Source organism: Ambystoma mexicanum, chromosome 6q (genome assembly GCF_040938575.1).
Source record: "Ambystoma mexicanum isolate Mex_15411 chromosome 6q, UKY_AmexF1_1, whole genome shotgun sequence".
Classification (NCBI taxonomy): Eukaryota; Metazoa; Chordata; class Amphibia; order Caudata; family Ambystomatidae; genus Ambystoma; species Ambystoma mexicanum.
In genome coordinates, this window is record NC_090937.1 from 1,130,587,544 (window position 1) to 1,130,608,387 (window position 20,844).

General features: G+C 46.0%; 1 protein-coding gene across 3 annotated transcripts in view; it reads left to right on the top strand.

Annotated features, from left to right (window-relative positions):
• GABRA4 (gamma-aminobutyric acid type A receptor subunit alpha4) overlaps positions 1-20,844 on the top strand; it is a 654,190-nt gene that overhangs the window by 347,569 nt on the left and 285,777 nt on the right. For all 3 annotated transcript variants that reach the window (XM_069631719.1, XM_069631718.1, XM_069631720.1), the window contains one exon: positions 6,924-7,183. In XM_069631719.1, coding sequence (XP_069487820.1) covers positions 6,924-7,183 — 260 coding nt within the window. The remainder of the gene's footprint in view (positions 1-6,923; positions 7,184-20,844) is intronic.

Below are 20,844 nucleotides of genomic sequence, written 5' to 3' on the forward strand. Positions count from 1 at the left end.
GTGTCATGGGTGTTTGGTCTCTATTAACTTCCTGGGTGTAGATACCTATTACATTTGCATTTGGGTGACCTGTTTGTGTGCCCTGCTCCAGGCCGTGCCTTAACATGTGGGGCGAGGTGCATTGTGGTACTTGTAGTAGCCTGGATCATCGAGCCTCCCAGGAACCAATATCCATCCTAGTGGTCTAAGGAGTCTGCGCATACTTGGATTCGAAGTCTCTCGGGAACCACCTGAAAGAGAAAAGAACTAGACCTGGCTAGGAGAGTGGCTGATAAGCATCTGGTCAAGGAAAGAAGTACCAATTTACATGCACAGCTCCATGCCATGGAAGTATGGACGGGGGTACCCATCAACTCCCCCACTTCATCTCTGGAATCCCTGGCCCCCTTTGACAGGGTCAAACCCATGACATTCTCTTATACTCCCACCCTTTCTAATAGGTCACCCTCCTCTACTGGAATTTCTTTCTCTGGAACAGAGGGCTGCCTCTTTCTAAATCCCTCCCCCATTGAATAGATTGCCCATGCTTCTGTGTCTAGGACTTCTTCTCAAATGGTATCGGGTCCCCTCATTTTCCACTCTGCCTGGAATCCATTTTATTATTTACCCTGTTCCTCATGAGAAGCAGGATAAAGCAATCCAAGCTTCATCGGTTCTGTCTTTGGTTAGGCTAAAACCATGCAGTGTGGCCATATGTGCCATGTGCATAACAGTTAACACCCAGATTGGTTCAAGGGAAATAAAAGGGACTGGAAGATCTTGTGCCATCTCTCCTAACTCATCGCTTCACCTTGTCCGTCTATGTAAGCTTCCATGCGGTGGCTGAAGATCGGGGGGAATAATTTCCTACTTGAGGATGTGGCAGGACCGTCTTGTAGAGGAGCAGCTGAATGCCTCTGCAGGAAGTATCGCCCCCATCCTTCCTATATGTTGGGAGCTAGAAGTTGTGACATGCACGATACCAGTGATTTTGCCTATTCCACGGAGAGCATTCGAGAAAAGGTATCCATTGAGAAAACCCTATCCGATGTATCCTCGTAGAGATGTCAATCTCTTGGAGGAAATCCCCAAAGAAATATGAAGATGAAAGAACGAGAAGTTGGTGACATCACAAGAAGCAATCGTGACGTACTGAGAAGAGTGGCTAAAGAAGAAGATGTATAGACTTTATGGAATCTGATGACGAAATAAAGAATCGAGTAAACGTTCATATGTGGAATGAAGATTGCATGTGTGAAGAACACTGCAGAAAATGGAAGCCGTTCAATAACTGTACAGATGCAGCCACGTAAGTAGACTAAGTGATCATAAAGTCTACCCATATGTAGTGAATAGAATGCAGGCGCTGCCACCATTATATAGAAGCTGTACATCAGTGACACATGTTTAGTAAGCTCAAACCCGTGGAGACGGAACAATCAGAAAAGCTGTGTCGCAGCAACATGAAGATAAAAGCATGGAAAAGCCTGGAAGAGCTGTCTGGCCTGGTGACAAAGGATGAAGTAGCCAATAACTGGTTATCTATCTGAAGAACAGTAACCGTGAGACGCTTAATCGCCTCGTGTTCAGGTACAAGGAAAGAACACCGCAAGTGCCAAGTTTGTTAATTAAAGACAATTAAATGCTGCAAAACAGGCTAAAATACGGTCTCCTGTCACGTGAGCTAAGGCTGGAAATAGAAGGTAGGCATACTGCTCTGACCATGAGATGGTACGTTGCAAGAGCAAGTTCAAAGACAATCTGAATGGAGGAAGGCATGAGCGATGAGAAATTTTGGGCTAATTGGGTGGGGAGACATGGTCAAAGTCCACCCACTGGTACCTTGTGTACCGGCTTACGTGCTGCTACTGTGCAAAATGTTCCAAAAGGGTACAAGCACGCCAACCAATTATAGAGGACCATATAATGAATGGCTGTATATTTTGAGAGCCTATAGTATACTGTGTACCTAATAACTGATGAGGATGACTTGCACTAGCGGTGGGCATAAATTGTCAACCTGACTGTAGAGACCCAATCACAACCCACCCATCCCTATATCTTAAATGTTCCCTTTGAGCGTATCAAACCCCCCCATCCCCAGGTTTCTCTTATTTTCCATGTAGTACGACGTCATGTATGAAGAATCTTTGCTATATAAATGTTGTTTTTTGATGAAAAGCTTTGAGAGAACTTAAGCGAACATCCGTTGATGCTCTTCTTGAAATCATCATGAGGTATCACCATGGGTTTAGCCCTTTGGCTGACATTTTCCTGTTTGGAACACTTACTCCTGGGTGCTTCATAGAGTTGCTGCCTGACAGCCTTCTTAATGTAAGGGGGTTGGAACTCCATACCCTGATCCCCACCATCGGTTTAGGAGGTACCTCCTGTGGTATGAACACTGTCTAGTGGTTTCATTTGGATGTAACCTTAACCCTCTAAGCCGCATCTGGTACAGTCTGTCATCATACCCCAAGTTCTCCAAGACTCCTTCTTGACATCTTCAAAGGGGGTGTTCCCGTAAGGATTAAGGGTCTTAAAAGCCTGTTGAGTGTCTTGCATATGGAGTGGTGCTGTGTAGCGTACCAAATGTCTTGGTCACTCTCTTTAAGCTCATTAAGAATGTGGCCAGGTCTTCCCCAATTCCCAGCTTCTGCAGCACAGTGGGTGGTATCAAAGGGTCTCCCGAAATCTCTGCAAGTGTTCCATAAAGGGACATCATAGTCTCATGTTCATGGTGATTTATTGTGACAAGGTGATTGGCTGTCTGACAAGAGCCTCAGCATCTCTTCCAAGGCAGCTGGGCTGGGTTCTGTTCCTTTTGGTCTTTTCCTTGTACTAGTCGAATGGGACCTCTCCCAATCTTCCTCCTCTTTGTCATTCAGAACCAAATCTATTTTTATTTTTCAAATTGAACAAAATATTCCAAATGATTTCATATTTGTCACTTTAAATTGCATTTATTTTGTACTGCACAGCCCATCTTGAATTCGACATTTTTGTGTTTTCACCCATTCTTATCAGCTGAAGCCATCTGCAGTGGAAACATTCTGTGAAGCAAAAGGATAATTTGAATGGGCAGCTTTAATGTAGCAAATTGCTATGCACGGGTTGGAGGGCATGGCCTTTTCAAGCCCTCTTTACTTTACTGAACCACCATACCCTGGTCCTATTGCCCTTCGCATGCTCTGAAAATTACAAGTCCATGGAATTGAGCTGAATCTGATATAAATATCACATTTTGCTCTATTTTATTGTTAATTTATAACAAGGTCTTTGCTTTTCAATAAACATAGAGAAGCAATTTGCCTCTTTAGTACCTTTATCAAGAGGAACATAACAGGGTCTGTTTTTCAGAAAGCTGAGCTCTGCACTCTACATGCAGTATATTTTATCCCTTGCAACAAAATGTGCCATTTGCCTTTTTATTCATCATAACACGTATATAATAAATGGTTATTTGCATAACTGTACTAGACCTCTTACAAGTAACAGTCTGGTTTTTATTTATTTGCAGAAAACTGAAGAACAAGTTGCACCATCTGCATGTTCTTGTTTTATATGTCAGCAGAAACACAATATTTCCTCTGTATTAGCTATTTAATGTTTATTAAATATACGGCCGTGTTATGTTAAGCATTAGTTACATGATATGTCAATGCAAGATCAAATTCTGAGCTGACATTCGTGGAGGGCATACATTCAAAATAATAATCTTCGCAACAGTTGAAGCCAATGAAGGAAAAGAGATATTATTATTATTATTATTATTATTATTATTATTATTATTATTATATAGTTTATATAGATAAAGGTCCATCTCAGCCCTCACAAAAGTGTGAAGTTCTTTTACGTTGGAAAACCAACAAGTTCACCTTCCCATCCATCATATATGCAAGAAAATTATCTTGCGAGGGAAGCCGAGTAACAATTAAGACACTTCTTTTCAGAGTGCCCACATGTGATAGCATCATGCAAATGCTCAGCAAAGGAAAGAGAAACCTAGCAGCATCCCTCTATGGCAGGGAATGGTCATATTTACACCACCATCCTACATTACCATACAGAAGAATCTTGCTTATTCACAGATTTTCACAAGCCCTGTTGGAACACCAGCTTTGCCTGTAGATGGCACAGTATGCAGGCACATTGTTGTATGATATGATGAGTAGTTTATAACGCGCCTGTACACAAGTGTTATAAGATGTGACAAGACAAGGTAGGGAAGACAGAGGGAGGACAAACCAAATGATCCTACTAGGCCTTGTGTCATTCAGATCATGGAAGTGCAGGGGGGAGAGGAAGAGGAGAATTGCCAGGGGGAGGGTAGGAGGAAGTGCAATCAGGGCAGCATAGCTCTAAGCAAGTGAAGCCAGGGCAGTTCAGCTCTGGGTCAGTGCAAGTAGGCAGAGGACAGTAGGGTTACAGATACAACCCCAAGTAATAGGCCTGGAGTCAGTGCAGGGCCTACTGGTCGTGGAGGAGCCTGGTGCCCATTGAGATTCTGAGGGTAGCTAGGAAAGTAGACAGTGCAGCAAACAGGTGAGTCGGCAGGGGAGGAGAGAGAGAAAGCAGAAGTGAAAAGAAAGGTTTTGAATTTCTTCAGGAACCTCAGTTGGTCTAGCTCAAATTTGAGAGGGGCAGGGAGGCCATTCAAGAGGGATGCACCTGCAGAGGAGAGTGATCTACCAACCACTCTCTGACTGGAGAAGCATCTGATCCTCAGAGAGTTGGATGTGGCTGAGCGAGGGGCTCGAGAAGGAAGGTGTTTAGGAAGAGAGGTTTGGATGTAGTGTGGGCCCTGGCCCCAGAATACCTTGTGGATGATGCAGAGGAACTTGATCCATGCAGCCACCAGTGGAGAGAGTTCAGGACTGGAGAGATACAATCCCTGGGCATAAGGCCAAGGACAAGTCTCACAGTCCTGTTCTGGATTAGTTGCAGAGGGTGGACGGTAGAGGCAGGCAGATTGAGAAAGAAGGTGTTGCAGTAGTGTAGTCCAGCCTAGAGAGAACCAGATTTCTGGAGACAGTGAGCTTCTGGAGGACAGTGAGAAAAGGAAGAATACCTCTGAGGAGGTGCAGCTGTTAGTGGGACTTCTTAACGAGGTCCGTGGTGTGAGGAGAGAAGGAGAGAGTGGAGTTGAATAAGACACCAAGGTTTTTTGTGTCACAGGAAGACGCAGGAAGAAGGCCCAAGGTGGCCGGCCAGAGTGAAAGAGGGAAAGTGGGAACAGGGGTCCCAATGAGAAAGATCTCAGTCTTACTGGCATTAAGGAGGTGCACCACTCCGGAATCGCAGATAGACATTCAGGAATCAGCTAGAGAGTAGAGGAGGCTGAGGGGAGCCTGAAGGAGAGCTGAGTGTCAACTGCATCACACTAAAAGTAATAGGAGAAGGTAGAGATGAGGTGGGCCAAAGGGGCCACGTAGACGTTAAAATGCCAGGGTGAGAAGTCACATGTGGAGCGAGGTGGTGGAGACAAGATACCCAAGTTGGACCTGGGACGGTCGGTCCAGGAAGAAGGAGGCAAATAAGCCAGGGCTGATCCGTGATGCCCAGGTTCTTATGTAGAAGATTGATCAGGATGGCATGATTGACCATGTCGATAGCAGAGGAAATATCAAGGAGGATGAGGACAGAAGGAAGGCTAGAGTTCAGATTAGTGAGCATATCTTCCTGGTCAGGAGAGCAGCTTCCGTGCCTCTAACTGCTCTGAAGCCATACTGATGGTCATGGAGACAACCAACAGATTCAGTATGGAGAGCAAGCTGGGAGATGGCCATCTTTTCCAGCAGTTTGCCCAGGTAAGAAGTGATAGAGCTCGGGCAGTAGTTTACAGGAAAGGAAAGATCGGCAGAAGGTTTTTCTCAGGACGAAGTGCGCAAGGGAACAATTTAGGGGGAGGAGAACGTTCCAGTGACAAAAGAGTGATTGCAGAGATCAGCCAAGACTGGAGCAAGGGTGATGATGTGGTCCTTGATGGTTCTGTAGGAGCAAGGTAGCACCTGTTTGGATGATACTTTAATAGATCTGACTTGACTAGAAACATCGTCAGGTGTGATTGAAGAGAAATAGAAGAAAGGATGAGGAGAGGGAGAGGCAGCCAGAGGGGGCTGAGAGAGGTAGAGGGTGAGGAAGAGACGAGAGAGGATAGAATGTCCTGAGTTTTAGTGGTGAAGTGAGAAGTCAGAGCCATGCAGAGGGCCTGAGAAGCAACAGGAGAGGTGGAGACTGCAGTAGGATTGGCCAGATCCTTGCAGATTTTGAAGAGTTTGGCTGTGATGTAGAGGCTGCAGAGATGCCACCCAGTGGTGGGATAAAGGGAAATGAGTAGTATCTCCTAGCATCTTTTCTGGGCCCACTGTTGCCAACCTTTTAACAGAGTGAGGATGAAAATAATAACGGGATTCCTCATCTGCAAGACACAGATGGTAGGCATCAATTATGTTCATTGTAAACACTCCCTGACATGCACACATGGTAGGCAGCATTAATTGTAAACATTGCTTGACATGTGATGCATGACAGGCAGCATTTTCAATGGATCCATCTGGAGTCCGTCTGCTTTATGCTGGCACATAAACCCTCCTGCAGGCTCCATAAGGATCCCCAGCATTTACCCTGGCATGAAAATGCATGCCAGCGCCAATGATGGGGCATTTTTATGGTGGAGAGGAAGGAGAGCAAGTTCCATTCTACCCCTTCTCTCCACCATACAAATGATTGAAAATGTGGTGTGACATGAATGGAATGCATAAAAGCCTTTTGCAAGGCATTTACGATACGCCCCTGTACAGAATGAGCCTACCCCCCTTAGTGCTTTCCTGAATCCCTCATTATTGAATTCCCTCTGCCAAATTAAAAAGAGCTACAAAAGAGCTTTCTCAAATGTGATGTTTTCTATTGTGCTTAATTGTTTTCCAATGTTTGCTTTGCAGGCATAACAACTGTATTGACAATGACAACATTGAGCATAAGTGCACGACATTCCTTGCCAAAGGTATCTTATGCTACAGCCATGGACTGGTTTATTGCTGTCTGCTTCGCATTTGTGTTTTCTGCACTTATCGAGTTTGCAGCTGTCAACTATTTTACAAACATTCAAATGGAAAAAGCAAAAAAGAAAGTGCCAAAACCACCGCCGGTGTTTCCAGCTAGTTCAACAATAAATGAAAAGTGTACAGAAGAGCAATATTTGGTATGCATTTTTAATTTCAACTCTTTTTGGAAATGTGTTATGTTACTATGAAGTAATATTCGTACTCTGGCCGAGCGCCGGCCGGGGAGCACTGTTCAGCATCATGGTGTTGATGGGGCATAGGTAGTAAATAATATAATATAATGTCATGATTGGGGTGGGATTTTGCCCTAGGCACACATTGGATTCAGATGTAGAGATGTATTTCTACACTGCTATTTGCCTCAACGGTGCACACCCTCCCTCTGTTTCTGTGGGTTTATTGGGTTTGGTGTCCCAACCTGCACTGCTCAGACAGTCATTGAGAGGTCACTGCATGGGACATTGGGATATGAGGATGTAGTAAATAGCCTGCTGCAAATCACTTACTATAAATGCGTCTTTGACAATTGATGATCAACCCACGGAGAAAGAAGCAGAGCAAAAATCCTGAAGGACGATATATAATAAGTAAAACACGTGAGTATGAGCGTGATACACATAAAATATCAATATCAAAAACACATGCATACATTTCTCTGTTGATTACACATCCATTCCTACACTCCTGAGCCATGTTGTACCTTTACTGATACGAACAAAGTTCTCCTAGAATCTGTGTTTGGGATCGTGAATAGGCACACACATTCAGTGGAAGCTCACTATTGCATCTCCAAATCAGGTCATTGGAATACAACATGTCTTTTTCGAATTATGATCATCATTTCAGCTTTATTCTATATATCTAATTGTCTCTGGTATTATCGTGGATAGTTCAGTTAATGATTGCTTTGTTTTCAATGATAAACTCTGCATAATTGTGTGTTCCATGCAGTGTCTGAATGATAGAATTCAACTTGTTTATCACAGTTCCATTCTGTATGATATGTATGACCTGACGTGTCTTACCCTGTTGACAAGTAGTGGCTGGCAAGAGGTATCGTTCTAAATAAAGGAAACTGATGGCACTAATTCCTACTCAGGGGTCCCCGCCTCGTGATCTATGATCTAGGGCTTCCAGAGTGTCTGGAATGGGATGGGATACGTAGGTCACTTGAGGCTGGTGAATGGGGTGACATTACCTTGATTGCAGATGCACTGAGCAGCAGCAAAAAAACAGAGGTGTTGCACATGGCCAACCCTGGAGAATCGCCCCTTTGCTATGCCATAAAGCAGTGAATTAGGAAGGGACAGAGAGAGGAGGACTCTGGGTAAGGGGGTGGTGTGGGCTACTGTTAACCATCGATAGTGTTAACTGGTGCCAGCATTATCCCACTGTCTTGGTTCTTGCTCACCCATAACCATAGTAAACTTGTCCTTAAAGCCTCTGGCGATCCTTCTGGCCTTCCTTATGAGTTTGCCCTTGGTGGTAGAGAGGCAACCATTTAGGCAGTTGCAATATGACTAAGGAAATGCTTTGCTCCAAGGTGGCATCACAAAGAAAGTGCCACATATGTGGAGGTTGCATCCTGTCCATCTGATGATGCATGTGCCAATGAGTTGTATCCCGCTGCTGGATAACTCTGCTGAATCACTCTGCGATTCCCTTTTGCATGCATGCTGGCAAACAGAATAAGGAATGGATCTATCCAGTATTTCAGAAGTGGATTCATGTATACCTAATGATAGGGAACTTGTTTTTTGTTTGAAATGTCTGAGCATTTGATTTTTTCGATATTGATTGTACACACATAGAGGTGTTACCAGAAATGTATTTTAATGGATACCTTGAGTGTGGTGATACCAGATATGAATAGGTTTACATGAGGAGCAAAGGTGTCAGTGGTATTAAAGTAACATTGTGCACAGACTTTATTCAATGAACTACTAACAGACCCCTTTGTCATTAAAGAAAACATACACCAGTTTGTTTGTGAACTCATATTATTTTATTTTGTACATCCTAAGGAATTGATTCCTACGTGATAAGGTTTCTCTGCTTGTGGTTGACTCGCCTGGTAGAGGAAATGATGATGTGTCACTTGACCTTTGGTTATTACATGTGCAATTTCTATTTTTCACACAAAAATATTTTAATCAGGCTGATGCCCCAGGAATGATTTCCACCCTGTAATTTGAATATGTAGATACATGTCAAGAAGAGAGGTGTGTCTAGTTTGGTGTTCCACAAGGGCTAGTCGATCACTGTCACATTTTTTGCATGTAAATTGAGTTAACTTCAGTTACAATATGCAAATGATCATTAGGGATTTCATTTTGTTGTTAAACCATGTCCATGTATTTTGTGTAGTTTCCTAAAATGTCAAATGTAAGACGTTGAAATAATTGAAATTAGTTAACACTTGCGTTAGGATGTCAACAGTGAAGTTGGTTAATTATTCTGCTAGGATTACTTTAAAGTAACATTTATTTTGTTATCAATTTTAGGAGTTCTTTCTCATTTTGTATACTTTATAAGAGTTATAAAATAATTCTATGATTTTTAAAAGGTTCTTACCTGAAACATTTTAAAACATTTTTAAGATATTTTACACAGCTGTAAATAGTTAAAACTGTTGGGTAGTCATGTAATTCCATTTTTAATTGGAATTACTACTTAAGCAGCATTACAGGTTCTTGAGAACATTTGAGGTTAGAAGTAGTTATTCAAGTCCATTAGGAGTTCTAAAGCAATGTAATTGTTAGTTAAAAATATCTAAAATAGCCCTGTTAGAGAGGTTTGTTGTTTTGTAAAGTCAGCATTCTTGGTTAAACACTTACCAATTGCCTTTAAGATTTTTTTAAAGTAATAATTAATTTCAGTAATGAAACGAAATTGCATAGTTAATTTAGGAGTTGTGAAATATGGTTAGACCATTTTGTAAATATAGACATGTTTTTTCTCAATAACACTTTAGATATGACTATAAAACATTTCGGTTTTTAAAGTAGTTTTACATTTCCCAAAGAGAGTGGTTAAAACTGTAGTTTAGGATATTGTGAACAGTTAGACTACACAAGCAAAATATACATGTACGTTTAGTATATTTTAATATGCACATTATTTGATTTATTTTTTAAATATTTGGATTGATGTGCACAGTTAAAGCAGTATTCAATTTGTTAACATTGTCAAACTGGATTGTTAAAAAGATCAAAATGTTTTAGTACTTAAAGGTAACTTGAAAATGTATATTAAAAAGCATAGGTTTACTTATAAAACATTCTCCAGTTGGAATATTAACATTTTCAAAAGACCTTTCAACCTTTGCAACCAGTTACTTGAATACGTTTTAAAACCACACATTTTCACTATGTTCATCCTTATTTCAAACAAATACAGAATATTTGAAGTTGTTGAAGCTGGAGAATGTCCCTCTCCCACCCACCAAGAGTAATGCAAAGATACATTGGTTGTTGGGGCACCTCCAGTCTTTCTATATATTCTAAAGGGGATGAACTGTACAAGATGTGTAAGCCTCAATGGAGTATGGTCTCAAACAAATCAAAGACCTAATGGAACACCTCAGTGAACAGCTCTTTGGAACTCCAACAGCTGTGGCAGCAGTTGCACAAGAGACATTGCTTGGCCTCTGTATGGCACCTGTGCATCCCATGGTGTCACAAATGGAAGTAATCTAATCCAGAATGGGGATCCATGTAACAGGAATCTCTTCTCATAAAAAAAGGACATGTGGGACACCCTGGTTGGCAAGTGTGTGGGGACATAGAAGTTCTGAAATAGTGCCAGTCTTGGCATCACATAGCATTACTAATTCATGAAGCTGTTGTATTAAGATGTGTTTGAGCTATAGGGTTTCTAAAAAAGGACAAACTCAGAGAAAGTTATTCTCCAGACCTTTTCATATGTCTGCTCCTGGTGGTAGGAAGGCTTTAAACATATTATGAAAACCTAGACTACTATTCCTAGACAAATCAGATCTTCTGCAGTTCTTACCTTCTTATAATCAACTCTGAAGATGGAAACCCGCAAGAAAAGAGAACGTTTGGTACAGCTGAAGATTTTGGAGCTCTGCTTTTAATCTGGACCCTCCCACCCTCTCCAGAATATCTAGATGCTGGACGTAAGGTCCAAGTGGACCTTACGCATTAGAGATGAGCACCATTATTAATCTAAATTGCAACATTGTAAAAGTGGCAAAAGAAAGAGGTTTGCATTTATCTTGACTCCATAACTTGCTGCAGGGTTGGCTTCATGGTCATAAATTGACAGATGGAATCACCCAGATGGTATTACCCATAACTCTCAGAAATAATTTATCTGGGTGCAAAACAATAATTGGCTTAGAGAAAGTAGAAGATGATTACATTCAATGTGCAAATATATCAGGTAACTCAGCAGAAAGCTGGGGCCCTTTCATTGCCCACTTGAAGATACAACTTCTTCTTAAAGACTGGAGTACTTCGATCAACTTGACAGGCCTCATTTTAGGAGCCAACATGGTCTTTGACTGCTCAATTTTTCCCCAAAAGCACCATTCACACCTGGGGAAGGCAGTTTATTCAATGAGAACCTGTCTTTTCTGGGTTCAAATCAATAATCACCACCTCTGCTGTGACAAAACATTTCAAGCTTGAATGTGGGGAGCCAACAGGGCATCTCTTCCGGTTGCCTCCCCAGGTCCCATCCCCTAAAATAAAACCATAACCCTTCCCCACTCCCTCCCTCCACACTCACCTGCAGGAACTGAGCTTTGTGCTCTGCTCCTGGCGCTTCTTCCGTCTCCCAGCCACCACCATAGACATGGAAAAAGGAATTAGTCCCTTTTCCCTATGTCTGTGGGCATAATTTTCTCCTTTGTTTTTTCCCTCGGGATATTGGCTGTGCAAGTGACGCCAATCTCCTGAGGAAACAAACAAACATTTGCACCCTGGATAGACCCCAGGGGACGGATATGGCCTTGAATGGCCCACAGCCCTTGCCGAGGCCCTTGTTTCGCTCAGGCCGATCTGAGCTAGGGCTGACAGGCTGTTAAAGGACCTGTCTGCCCCCCAGAGCGAAGGTTGAATACTATAGAAAAGACAGACTCAAGTTTAAAAGCTGAGCTCTGCTTTTGGGTAGAAGCCCCAATGCGAGGATTATCTCCCCTCCAGAAACCTCAGCAGTAGGAGATGCTGCCATTCCCAAAACTATAAGTGATCTGGAAAAGCCTATGAAACAACAATGGTTGCAGGAATCCTAGCAGAGAACAGAGCTGCCTTATTACAGAATAAAGGTTCAGGATGTGATTTTACTTCCCGGCAGATCCGGTTGCTCTCTGTCGACATGGTAACGCAATTAAAGACAATATAGAGAGAACTGGGTGGAGATACTTCACAGGAAGATTTGCCTGTTAGAGAACTGGCATCTCATATGAATTCAGATCGAATGGTGTCACAATCACAGTGTGAACTATGGATTATGTCAGTGCTTAAAAGTCCTTGGTTGTGTATGCCCTGTAATCACTTGATGCATGGTGACAAGACTGCATGCATTTGCCAAGTCTAATGAACAATTTAAGAAAGTAGCAGAAGAGACGGCCTATCCTGCTGACTGATTCGTTCACATGGTCATGTTGGTTGCTGCATTACAGTTGGGGTAAAGTATTTGACGGACAAAATGAATTCAGTACACCTACATTTTGAATCCCTGAGACAACACCTCCGCAAAGTAATCCAGAATTAGGCAGAATAAGGCTCTACAATAGAGTTAAAGCATTGTGAGATCCATTTGTTTCCAGATGTCTTCGCAGAGCTGAAAGTGGAACTTCAGGCAGACATAAATCAGGCATAAATATTTCAGAGTACTAGCACAAGAGACAAACCAAGAGACAGACATTTCAGGGAACTACAATAAAAATGAGAGACACCAAGAGCGGTCATTGTTAAAATCCTCACATTATCAGTCAATAATAATTTGGTCACGTTATTTCTAGAAAACACATTATTTTTTGTCAGATGAAAGCCTGTAGACAACTCAAAGGTGATGTGAACTGGAGTCTTGCATTGAAACCCTGCCACCACTATTAACTGGGTCACTGTCATTCAAACATAGACTTGTATAGGAAGGGGTCGCTGCTGCGCAACAAGATGGCCACTTGAATGAGGATCTCCTCTCAGGCATGAATCCTGATCGAATTATCAGGATTATTCCAGACTGCATTGAACCTCGTAAGCTACCAGTGCTGTTCCCGGAGAACATCCTGACCTTGCAGGCGAAATCCTGACCGAAAACAGACTTCCCAATCCTGGGAACCCTGGTGGACCTTAAAGACACGGGCCGGAGTCGCTTCACAGCTCCACAAGAATCTACGAGGACGCCGCGGCTCCCTCTTAAACCGGGCCTCACAGTGGGTGGAGCGAGACCAGCGGACTGCGGCCACGATACTTCGCGCCACACAATCTCTGGGCATACTGTGCTCTGCCCGGCATAGGGCGCCCTGCAACTTCCCTCCTACTGAGGAAGGTGCTCCCGGACCCTCGTTGCTGTGCCCTGGGCCTCCTCGGAGCCTGGCTGCCTGCTTCCGGGCCCTTCGCTTGGTCGCGCCTGTGGCTGGCGTGGTCACCCGGTGGCCTGGATTGGATGTTCCCATTCCTCGTCCCAGAGATGAGAGCTGCGTGAGACTGGGCTGGCGTGGCGGCTGGGCGCAAAGAACGTGTGGGGCTCTCTGACCCGGATCAAACATATCCTGGGGCTGCCCCTGACGGACACGGCTGGTGTCCCCCCGGGTCACCCTGTGCTCCCCTTCATCTAGCTCGGAGCTTCTACCATCAAATTACACTGTGAAAATTCACGCCTGTCAGCTCTGGGGGTCATCGCCCCGCTTACGCCATGGAGCACGCCATCTTGGAACAATCGATGTTTCGGGTGCACCGGGATCCCTGCGGACCTTGCGCTCTCCTGAGCCGTCCTCCACCACACTTTAACACGCGCCCCTCTCATCCCATCAGGCCCAGGCCGTATCTCCACCTCCACAATGCCTGGAAAAAATGCGTGCAAAACCAGGAAGACGCGGCCGATGGACTCCTTTACTAGCTCGCAATCATCTCCTGAATGCCCGGATCCTCAATCTCCAGCCTCACCCCTAAATGCAGAAGATACGAAATTTGATCACCTGCTGACTGCAGTTCAAAATAGATTCCTTGCCTTAATGTCAAACTTGATGACATTGTCTGCACGATTGGTTCCCTAAAAACTCGCCTAGACAAGGAAAGTGCCAGAATCACAGAAGCTGAAAGCAGAATTGGCACGAATGAGGAGTCTACTCGGCAAAACACCCAGGACATCGCACTCCTTAGAGGGGAAATGAATAAACTCTGCGATAAATGCAACGATTTGGGATCCCAATCCAGACGGAACAACATCCTGCAAAGGTCCGATGGAGTCCCGAATCGAAGACCTTTTGAAATCTGTCCTCGGGGAGGAGGCACTCTCACCCCAGTTCCTCGTCGAGCGGGCACATCGCTCCCTCGCTCCGCCACCCAGACCAGGGGCTCCTCCCCGCACAGTGATTGCCAAACTGTTGAACTACAGGGGCAGGGACGCCATCCTCAAACTGGCGAGAGAGAAAGGACCCCTGAGGTTTGGTAACAGACAGCATCCATGTATACCAGGACTTCTCCGCAGGTGTCCAGACTCAAAGACCATCCTACGAAGCTGTCAAGCGCCAGCTACGATTGAGACAGGTCCCCTACGCCCTTCTCTTTCCGGCAAAACTTTGTATACAACATGCTGGAAGAGCACACTTTTTCGAATCTCCTGCCACAGCTTTGGCCTACATGGAAGCCTCGATACCCCTCCCGCCCGGGAGACGGAAACTTGACCAGAACGACTTGCAACAACCTATATAACTTGTTTTCCTACTCATTGGTCCCAGCCGCATTCAGGGCTGGTCTATGCTGGTCACTGTGAATGCTGGAAACAGGATGAAGCAGGGAGAACTCCCCTGCCCTCCATCCTTTAACAATGCCGGATGAGATGCGCCCGACCTCGAAGCAGAGTTGCTGCACTCGTCCCCTTCTTTGGGAACATCCACAAGTTAGTTAAAAGGGTTCATCATCAAGTTGGGCACAATGGTGTGGGAGGGGGTGGGTACGGGCAACAGGGGACTGTTCCACTGTTTGAACACTATGTTAATGCTGCAGATAGCCCCTGTTGGGCACCAGGCACAATGTTCAGTTTGCTTAACCATGGGTAAAATTGCACTCACGGTTTCACTTGCTGTCCTCCACTACGAGAAAACCCACTCTCCCAAGCTCTTGTATGACACACGGAAATGGCACATAAAACCAATACACTCGGGGGGTTTAAACTAAAACTGTTCACATGGAATATCCGGGGGTTAAACAACAGGGCGAAAGCCAGCAAACTAGGCGCTTTCATTAAGAGACATCACCCACATATCGCTATGCTCCAAGTGACTCATGCATTAAAATCCACCAACGAAAGTATCGTGCGACAGTGGGGAAAAAATAGGTATTACACGGAATACTCCTCCCAAAATAGAGGCGTCATCACGCTAATACACCCTTCACTGGGGTTCTTCACCGAGAAAAGTATTATCGATCCACAGGACAGATATGCTGTGGTCTGGGACACCGTGGCTGGCAGAAAATGTATATTGGTTAATACATATGGTCCAAACCTAGATGAGCCAGGATTCTACACGCACCTCCTTGCAGAGGTAGGCCCTACAACGGAAGCCTGGGTATTGTGGGGAGGAGACCTTAACACTATCCTCGACATTACGTTAGATAGGTCCTCAAATAAACCTAGAGCCCTTACTAAAACAGCCAACATTATACACCGAGCCCAGGAGGAACTTGCTTTGTCCGATGCGTGGAGAGGGACCCACCCCACAGATAGAAAATACACCTTTTATTCCTCGGTCCATGATTCTGAATCCAGAATAGACTACTGGCTCATCTCATCCCCCCTCATCAAATCCATCAAATGCTGTGATATTCTTCCGCGCACACTCTCGGACCATTCCCCCGCCACTCTAGATATACTGCTTCCCGACATCCGCCGCTCTGCAAAGCGATGGAGGATGCCCCCCAATATATTGAAGGACCCGAATGTGGTGGAGGCTCTATATACTGAGACGGAAGAATTCTTCCAGCTAAATAAGGGCTCTGTGGGCAGCTGGGCTTCCATCTGGGAAACATTTAAGGTGTAGGTACGAGGCAACCTTATGTCCAAGACGTCTGGTCTCCTCAGAACCATTAGAACCAACTTGGGCAACACAGAATCAATCCTGCAATCGCTCGAATCTGCCTATAGTAGGACCCATGACAAACGTATTTTCTATATTCTACACCTCCAAACCTTTAACGGACTGCCCACCAAAGAACAACAATACATGACCATCCCGTCCAGGGCATGCAAATACGGGTAGGGCAACAGGGCGGATCACCACCTGGCCCGTATACTTCACAATGACCACACCCACACCCCTATTGCAAGTATTCTAACAGATGGGGGAACAGCTGTGCACCGGGAGGATGAAATAAACTCTGAGTTCACAGACTATTACATTAATCTGTACGCCAACCACGATAGATCCACACAAGACAACGTAAAGATTTTTGTAAGATTTCCCTCCCTAGTCTAACTTTAGAAGACAACTGGTCCCCTGAACAACCCATGACACCCGAGGAAATTGCTGAAGCGATCAAAGCACTAGCAGTGGGTAAAACTCCAGGGCCGGACGGTCTATACGCCGACCTGTATAAGGCATGCTCTCCGATACTCGCCCCAATATTGTCCCTTGTTTGGGAAGAGGCTATGAACGCTGGTTCATTCCCTGAGTCCATGTCAGATGCAGTCATTACGGTGCTATTGAAACCCAGACGCCCGGCACATGAACGCTCCTCCTACCGTCCCTTGTCCCTGATTAACACGGATGCCAAGATTTACGCGAAGGTGCTGGCCACTAGACTGCTCCCCAAAATGACCATCTTAATCCATCTCGACCAATGCGGATTTATCCCTACGAGATCAACGGCCCTGAACCTGCGCAGACTTTTCAGTGTTCTAGCACAGATCAAACCAGAGGCACAAGCGGCAGCCGTTTCACTTGACGCCGAAAAAACGTTCGATTCAGTATTGTGGCTTTACATGTTTGAGGTTCTTCATAAATTCGGATTTGGCCCTTATCTGATAGGTTGTGTCAAACTTCTCTACTCCTCTCCCAAGGCCAGAGTTTTAACCAATCGTACCCTATCCAATCAATTTACTCTATGCAGGGGAACGAGGCATCCTTTTTGCCCTCACCATCAAACCAGTGGCGGCTGCAGTCAGAGCTGAACAAGACCTTAGGGGTATAAAAATGGCCGGGGTATACCAAGCCATCTCATTGTATGCAGACGATGCACTACTATATGTTCGGGAACCAGAAAATAAACTATCCCCCATTTTAACGGTGATCACCAAATTCACTACACACTCAGGCTACAAGATTAATACTTCCAAATCCGAGCAGTATAAATAAAGGAGGCGTTCCCGGCCGCAGCAGTGTGACCGGGAAGCCCGAGCAAGACGGAGGTCTCTGTGTCCTTGAATGTTGCTTGGGGGCTTACGGGGACTGCAGAGGGGGCTCTGGAAAACCCCCAACAGTGTGGGGATGATGCCTGGGCCCGGCGGTGATAGAAACTTCAATTTCTTTTCCCCGGAGCGGAATCTTAATTGCATTTCATTTCATGCCGTGAGATGTGCATCAACCACCCGGCTTGTGGCCATTTTAGATTTTCGGCCGTGGATACTCGCCGAGCTCTAGGGTGAACGGTGAGAGGCATCCAGGTCTAATTTTTGGACTCACTACTAGCAGGCAGTCATACCTGCATTTATATGCCAGAAGTTTGGATTTTACCTGATTTCTGAGCTTCCTACGTCGAGTGTAAGCGAGGTGAAGGGCTAACCTGGCTAGCCCTGCTTAGCCCATTATCTCCTTTGCTCAATTTTTGGAGCACCTGGACTTACCCAATCAGCTGGGCAGCTGAGGACTTTTGTCTTCATCATCCTCTTCATCATCATTCCAGGCTGCTGCAGCTGTGGACTTCTGCATCTTATCATCCTCTTCATCATCATGCCTGGCTGACTGTGTCTGTGCAGGGAGTTTTTCTGTGTCTCTACCATCGCTGATCATCACTGCCAGGTTGGACATCTGCATTCCTGGTGTGGGTGCCAAGACTGTGTTGTGGTGGTGGGGGTGAGTTGTGGCCCCGTAGATCTTGGGGGTGCCTGTGCGCTCTAACCCATGAACGGATCTGAAGACGAGGACAGTGGGCAGCCTGCGAACCAGCAGCAGCCTCCAGCCCAGCTCCAACTTTCGGCGCAGCCTCAAGCCCCAGCAGTGCCTCAGGTTCATCAGCCTCAGTCCCCACAAGTGGTGCAACCAGTTGTTCAGCCGCCACCTCCCATCATGGCTCAAGCACGGGCCCCAGCGGCTTTGGAGCCCATTCCTGAGTTCGATGTCTCTGGCCCGGCATCCAGTTTGGGGCCAAGATGGAAGAAGTGGGTGGACCCCCTCGACATGTATTTCAGGGCCACTATGGAGACGGACGATGACAGCAAGTTGGCCACCATGCTGTACTCGGCAGGACCTGCCGTCCAGGAGATCTTTGAGTCATTGCCGCTGGGTGATGGTTCCTATGCGGCTGCAAAGACTGCCCTTCAGGCTCATTTTCTGCCCCTTACCAATTCAGACTATGAAAAATGTGTGATGTTGTCTGCAAAGCAGAAGGAGGATGAGACTTTAGACACTTTTTACGGCCTCCTTAGGCGCTTGTCGCTGGCATGTGCCTGGGGTGATGCGGATGATATGATTCGCACGATGCTCATACAGGCGTGTTTTTTGGGCAAGTTAAGACGGCAGGAGCTGAGGGAGCCAGGCACCACGCTTGCCCGCATCCTTGAGCTTGGACGCTGCTACAAAGTGTACGAGTCCCGGGCGTTCTGAATTGAAGCTGGCACACGTCCGGTCAAGACTGAGGAGGTATGCGCCATGTGGCGAGGTGGCAGAGGCACCAGTAGAGCTGGATCTGGCTTAAGTGACAGAGGTGGAAGAGCTGGCGAGTCATGCCAGAAGTGCGGGTATGACCTACCCCACCCTGCTGAGTGTCCTGCAGCTGGCAAAACATGCGGTAGGTGTGGCCTGGCGGATCACTTCTCCCGGGTGTGCAAGGCAGCCTTGCCTGTGATGGTGCCCAGAGGTCCGGTTCGGTCTGGGATTCTTCACCAAAGTCGCCCATCGAATGTTGCCCAGGTGGGCCAAAGCGAAGAAGTTCCCCCAGGGGAAGAAGAGGAGGAGGAAGAAGAGGAGAATATTTTCTTTGTATCGAGTGTGGGAGCTCTCCAATCCAAGGCCAGGCGACAGCCAAGGTGTATAGTCAAGGTCAACAAGTCGCCGGTCCAAGTCCTCGTGGACACGGGTGCATCAGTCAATGTGATGGCCCGTGGACATTATGATGCAATGATCACGCCTCCCAAACTAGTCAGCCCAAGGGCCCGCATCATTGCTTTTGGAGGGATGGAACCTCTCACGCTGGATGGTGCTTTTGTAGCCAAGGTGGAGCATGATGGCTCACAGATCACTGCACGCTTCTATGTAACGTCGGTGAGCACAAACACTCTTCTAAGCTGTGCTGCAGCGGAGGCCCTTGGCATTGTCAGCTTTGCATATTCTGTGTATCTGGAGGACATCAATGACCTCCTGGACAAGTATGCTGCTCTATTCAACGGAATTGGACAGATGGCTGGCGACCCTGTGAGGTTCCACATAGATGAGTATGTGCAACCCATTGCCCTCAAACACCGGAGGGTGCCTTTTCACCTTCAGGAACAGGTGGATAAAGAGCTGGACAACCTCATGAATTTGGACATAATCGAGAAGGTGGAGGGTCCAACTCCGTGCGTCTCCCCGATTGTGGTGGCAAGAAAGCCAAAGCAACCTGATTCCGTCCGCATTTGTGTCGACATGAGGCTGCCCAACAAAGCCATCAAAAGAGAGAGACACCTCACTCCAACGATCAACGACATAATTTCCGAGGTGCAGGGTGCCCAGTTTTTCTCAAAACTGGATCTCCGGGCCGGCTACCATCAGGTGGTTTTACACCCCGAATCAAGGTACATTACGACATTTATCACCCACCGGGGGCTCTACCGCTACAAAAGACTCAGTTTTGATGTGTCATCTGCGGCTGAGGTATTTCAGAATATCATCTGGGGCACCCTCGCTGATCTGGAGGGTGTCTTAAAAATTAGCGATGATATCCTAGTGTTTGCCAGGACCGAGGTCGACCACCTGCGCAGGCTAGCAAGGACATTTTAAAGACTACATTCGCTTGGCCTCACCCTCCACAGGGAGAAGTGTGAAATTCTTTGCCCTTCCATTGAGTTCTTTGGATTTGTTTTCAAGGAGGGGGGCGTGTCGCCAGATCCAAGGAAGGTCCAGGACATCAAGAAAGCACAACCACCAGAATCGGTGTCTGATGTGAGGAGTTTTCTTGGCATGGTGACCTACTGTGGCCGTTTTATCCAAAATCTTGCCTCGAGGTCGGAACCCCTGAGAGTCCTTACAAAGAAGGACACGAGCTGGCATTGGGGCCTCCTTGAGCAAGCGGCTTTTGATGACGTCAAGAGTGCATTAACGGCTGACGACACCATGGCTTTCTTCGATCCATGTGATGGATGCTAGCCTGGGGGCTGTACTAACACAAGTGGACAGAGACGGTGGTGCCCG